This window comes from Lutra lutra, chromosome 6 (assembly GCF_902655055.1).
Source record: "Lutra lutra chromosome 6, mLutLut1.2, whole genome shotgun sequence".
In the NCBI taxonomy this organism is placed as follows: domain Eukaryota; kingdom Metazoa; phylum Chordata; class Mammalia; order Carnivora; family Mustelidae; genus Lutra; species Lutra lutra.
Window position 1 is genome coordinate 113,462,232 of NC_062283.1, and position 6,000 is coordinate 113,468,231.

The following is a 6,000-nucleotide window of genomic DNA, read 5'->3' on the forward strand; positions in this document are numbered from 1 at the left end:
GATGCTTATATGCTCTTAATTTACTACAAAATAATTCTTCTTAATTGTCCCAATTCATGTTATTTTTAGTTCAGTGACTATAGTTGTCACTTTGATTTGGCCCTGCTCTGTGGACTATGTGAATGGTCCCTGGCTGTGCTGCCAATGCTCTGGCTAGAAATATGGAACATGACAGAACAAGCATAGATCTTATATTTATTTGTTAGAATTTAGAGCCTCCAACTATTTCAGAACTTAGAACTTCAATATCTATTAATAAACTGTGGCAGAATAGAACTGCCATCTGCTGACAAGACAGGCTTGACAACATAAAAGTAAAGCTTTGATTATCCAAACTTACTTTTGAATTTTCATGCAGTCTTTTTTAAAAATCTGGCATAGACATCTGACCTAATTAGTAGGCCTTTCTTTCAAGTAATATGCCCATGTCACCTTTTAAGCCACACACACACACACAAGTTATCATGTGCCTATCTCTTCATTGTGATAACAATTTCAGATTTCTAATGAAACCAAAGATCATTAAGTTTCACATGGAAGAGTTTATTAATAATTCTGGATATCCACAATTAAGTACTGACTCACAAATCTATAGACTCAGTTTTTTCAGGCCACTATAAATGAGGTTTTTCTCCATTATGTTGCCCATATATCTCTGAAATTACAAAATATACATCACTGCCAAAGTTCTTTCTATATTTTCCTTTAAAACAAACCCTTTGGGTCTTTATAATAAAGCTAAACAACATATAAGTACTGTAGTGATAATATGTACATTGCTCCTATTATACTTGATGTCAACACCATAGGTCTCCCTTTTAAAAAGCAGCCATGCCAAATAGGGTCTTTTCAGGATGTTAGTAAAAGCCCACCAATACATGGTTTACTTACAGCATCTGACCCTTCACAGCACTTTTTAAAATCCCTACTAAACAAATGCATTTGCTAGGTATAATGGAATCAACATTTAGACAGAGAATCAGATTTCATTTCTAGTGTAAATGCTGCCTAAGCCAAATCACAAACTTACCGCAACCTCTGGTTTTATCACATGCAATATGAAAGAACTGGATGAGCACTAAATCTTCATGATTATGCTGTGATAACTTCAACTACTCATTCAAGAAATATTTATAGAAAAACTAGGTGCTACGCATTGGTGTTACAAGTATGAATAAGGCACCTTATGTTTTGCTGGGGGATACATAATTTTGTTTACTGGTTAAGTTCCACAAAGGATAACGGAACTAATGCACATCTGGGAAAGTTTCCCTAAGGATTAAACATTTGCGCTGGGACTTGGTGAGAGGAGCCAGCCATGTGAAGCTCTTGGGAGAAGAGAATGCTAGGTAGAGGAGCAACTGCAAAGAAAATTCACCTTTGTGCCTTTCCCAATGTGTGATGCTTACTTTATTCAAAATCTGGCTTCAAACTATTTTCCATACAGTGAAGTCTTCTGTGATTAACCCTACTTTCAAATTATGGCTTCAGTGCTCAGTTATTTATAGCCACAGTTTTAAATTCATGGTTCTAAAAATGTTAATTATTAACTGTTCTGTGTTTATTCTAGTCTCACAATAAGTCAAAAATTTCAAGGAGCCAGGGCGCCTGGGTGGCTGGCTCAGTGGGCCTTCGGCTCAGGTCACGATCCCAGGGTCCTGGGATGGAGCCTCGCATCAGGCTCTCTGCTCAGCAGGGAGCCTGCTTCCTCTCTCTCTCTCTGCCTGCCTCTCCACCTACTTGTGATCTCTGTCAAATAAATAAATAAAATCTTAAAAAAAATTTTCAAGGAGAGTATCCTAGCATTCTTCTATTCATCTTTCACAGTACTTTAGCTGTATTGTACACAGAAGAGAATGTTCACTAAATGTGTAGGACCAACCACCATAAAGAAAATCAGTATTTTGTTTCTCCATTCTCAGAATAAGGTTTGGTCAGAGTGCTTCACTGTAAATCTAGTAGAAAGAGCAACTGACTCAGGAGTGAGATATCTCAAATTCAAATTTCCCAGCTCTAGCATTTACTTAGGTATGAGGCTTCTAGTAATTGATTCTAGTAAATCAAACTCTATGACCATTTGTCAGAATCTGTAAAATAGGGATATTTGTCTTGTCTAACTAGGGTTAGTTACCAACTACATTCCACAAGAGATCATGTAAAGCTTACTGTGGAAACAGAGCAAAAATACTAGAAATAATAAACGTGTTTTCATTTTAGAACTGGAAGACACCTTAAATGATCCTATTTAAAGATTTTTATTTATTTATTTGACAGAGAGAGATCACAAGTAGGCAGAGAGGCAGGCAGAGAGAGAGGAAAGGAAGCAGGCTCCCTGCTGAGCAGAGAGCCTGATGCGGGGCTCTATCCCAGGACCCTAAGATCATGACCTGAGCCAAAGGCAGAGGCTTTAACTCACTGAGCCACTCAGGTGCTCCTTAAATGATCATATTTAATCCTTCAGTTCACATGAAAAGTCAGAGACCCAGAAAAATTAAGTTACCTGTTCAAGGCTACTGAAATATATTACGCTAGAATCAGTACGGCATTCAATTTTTTAAAATATCCAGTCCAGCACACTTTTAACCACACCACACTGTTTTTACCACTTTTGCAACCTTGTCTTCAATGTACATACCTCACTATTTATTCTAACATTCTCTTCACTCAGATCCAGAATGGTAAAAACCAGGTGGCTTAAAAACAAAACAAAACAAAGCAAAACAAAACAAAACAGAACAAAAAACAAAAATAATAAAAAAAAACCCAAAACCTATACAAGTTTCTGAGGCTGAGACCTCACATAATTTGATATCAGAACTGAATTTAGGAAGTGCTGCTCTGATATTACTGAGTCACAAGATTAGGAATGTAAGGATTACAATCAGCTGATGCCTTAAAAATATGCATCTACAAAATGACTGCATATTTGGCTTGTGGTTGGAGTATTTTTCTTACACAGTTTCTAACTGTATCAATATAATGCTGCTTCAATTACACTGTTACTTAAGAAATACAAATTTAATTTTATTTATAGACAATGTATTTGTATAATATGAAATACTAAAAGCAATGTAAAATACTTTTTGTTTCTGGTCATCTTTCTTTGCTCTCTTATTTTTGATTTTAATCTAGAAGCAAAATCTAAATTCAGAAATAGTTATTAACTAAATACCTATAGTAAACGCTGGATTATAGAACACTGTTTTAATGTGTGCGAATGAATGTAATGGGAATTACGTATGTTTTCAACAACAGAAAGGTCCAAATTCAATCTTTAAAGTGCAAATAAACTGGGTATTAAAAAATGAAAACTAAACTAGATAACCAACTAGTATTAGAAATTTTCATCTGAAAACAAAAATTTACTCCTCAGGAATATCCTAAGTATACTAACGAAAGGTTGAAACAATATCTAAACTGAAAGAAGTATCTTTAGAAACGTAAAACTTTATCAGAAGTTAAACGGTTTTCTGGGAAGAGCAGTAAAATGATGAATGTCCCCTCATTAACCTCCATTCTTCCAAGAAGCAATAATGTAAAATGCTTTAGAAAATAGTGTGAGAAAATGAAGGTTATAAGAATCAAATGATGTAAGTCTGTGAAAGCATTTGGTAGACGGTGAAGTACAAGTTATTATTATATAACAATTTGTAGTCTACAAGTACAGCAGTTTGCCACAGAGTAGACGTAAATGCTTATTTAAAAACTGCAATTCTTTTATACTGACTCACTGAATTTTTATTCTTAAAAAAGAAAGCCATGAAAGCAGATCAACTATCCACTTCTGAAAAAGGAATTTATCATAGCCTCAATAGAAAACACACACCCCCATGATCACAAAAAAATTCCCACCTCTTTTCAAAATCTAGGGCTTTCTTTTAGCCACATGACCTTAAAGAAGGTTACTGTTCCTCTCTAGAACTCAGTTTCCTAGTAGTTAGTGTCAGGTACTGTGTTGGGTGTTTTGATTTTATTGCATAATAGGAAGTACACAGATAAAATTACATAGGAATTATTATCCCTGTTTCATAGTTAAGGGATAAAGCTATAATGCTCAAAGGGATTAGTTAGGAAACTGGCTTCAAATCACATGGCTAACTCCAAAAGCCTTGTTTATGCTACCTTGCAAAATGAGGCTGTTCTCAACGATTACTTTATGCCACAAAAAGATATGATTAAGGAATCCATTTTTCTTCCAAAACATGAATAGAAAAAAATTATTTGTTGAATGATAATTATCTCACTACTTTAGCTTGCCACTGTCTAAAAAGAATTTTGGATTTTCAAAGTAGAGATAATTCGCTGAAAGTCTGCAACATAGGACACACAGTGTTCTTTATGGCATATATACTGCAAAGTATTTAACAAATTTTAAAAATGAAGAATAAATGATAACTGAAAGATACTATTTTCAGCTAAAGGTTTAACACTTTCTAAAGTGCATCTTTAAAATATGTACAGTTTTTACTTCTCTAAATTTTGTGGTCCTTAGAATCAATCTACTCTGTATATTTATAAACAAACAATATGTTAAAAGCACATTATTATCTTTCTCTAAAATTTCTTATTACAGAATGAAGAATGGATTTGGGTTTTTTAATAGTGATTTCTGGTTTGGTGTTATATTGCGGTTGTCACCGAAATCATTAATTATCTCTTCGGAATATACTACCTTGAAGCAGTTTTTCATCATAGTCTACATTACTAACAGTAAAATTTATCCAAATCAGTTCAACTGAAGGTAGAACATTTAATATTATGAATACTACTCTACAGAATCAGCGAAAGTGAGGAATCATTCGGTAGCTGGGGAAACACTTTATTTAACAAGCATTTACGTACCTGGCACTGAGCTATAAGTCAAACATAATACAATCGTTGGCCCTTCAGACAAGTCTCAATGAACTGAAACTCCAAAACGGCCATGGTCTTTGATGAATTTACCCCCCGCCCACACACAAACACATATATACAAAAGAACTGGTGGACCACACCATCTCACCAGTTGAGCTGTTTGAGATAACCGAACTCCAGGCACCGGACCAAACACAAGAGTGCCGAAAGTGAGGAAAAAGCAAGCTTCCCCAGAACATCTGAAGGCAAAGTCCGCTCTATACGTAGCCTGTGTGGGGACTCCCGAGTGGACCCGAAAGGGCCCTGAGAATCAGAGGGGCCAGGGGAAGCCTCAAAGAGTCGGCACCACCCAAAGGCCGGTTCCGGTGCCCCCGTGTTAGGCTTCACTCACCTCTTCCACCTCGATTTCCTTGTAATCGATCTCTTCAAAGTTGAGGACTTGGGAGGGGGCTTCGATCATCTCACCAGCCGAAGACGAAGAAGAGGAGGAAGCCGCGGAGGCTGTAGACATGATCCCTCACGGAGCCCGGGGGGCCCGGGAAGGCTGCCACCCCGAGACTCCGGGGGAGAGCCGCGCCCACCCGTCTCCGGACCGACCTTCAGACTGAAGCCACGGCGATCCGTGGCGGGGACAGGGACAGCGGCCACAGCCGAGTCCCGGCTCCGGCTCCTCTGCGTTTTCCGCCGCCTGGCCCGCCCACCGGACTTCCGGTTCCGGCCTGAAATCGGAAATAGGTGGAGGGTTGGGAGCTCCAGAAAAGGGAGGGGAGAATTTTGTGATTGAGACTGGGAAAGGAAGGGCAGATTGGGGGTGGGGTAGGGGAGAGTGAGTGGCCGGCTTGGAACTGTAGAACAAATTTCGCGAGATCTTTATTAAGGGGGCTGCAGCATCGGGTGATACCGCGAGAGCTGATGCCTGACGTAATTAAAATGCGCGAACGGAAGTGGCGCAGAGTACGACGGTATATTAGTGCGGTTGGTTGTTCAGACACCCGCGGGAAAGATAAAAACTAAGTTTTCAACTCTGCTTGGTAAACTGTGTTGTATCTCCCCTCCCTTTTCTCTCAGAGACCTGCGGACGGATGGGCTAGTGTTGGACTAAGTTTTTGTGACTAAGCTTTTCAGTTTCACCTCTAAGCTAAACTG

General features: G+C 38.3%; 1 protein-coding gene across 1 annotated transcript in view; it reads right to left on the reverse strand.

Moving 5' to 3' along the window:
- Nucleotides 1-5,668, reverse strand: part of MAP3K7 (mitogen-activated protein kinase kinase kinase 7) — a 76,639-nt gene extending 70,971 nt beyond the window's left edge. The window contains 1 exon segment of the mRNA XM_047733596.1: nucleotides 5,246-5,668. Coding sequence (XP_047589552.1) covers nucleotides 5,246-5,365 — 120 coding nt within the window. The 5' untranslated portion in view covers nucleotides 5,366-5,668.
- Between the last annotated feature and the right edge of the window lie 332 nt (nucleotides 5,669-6,000).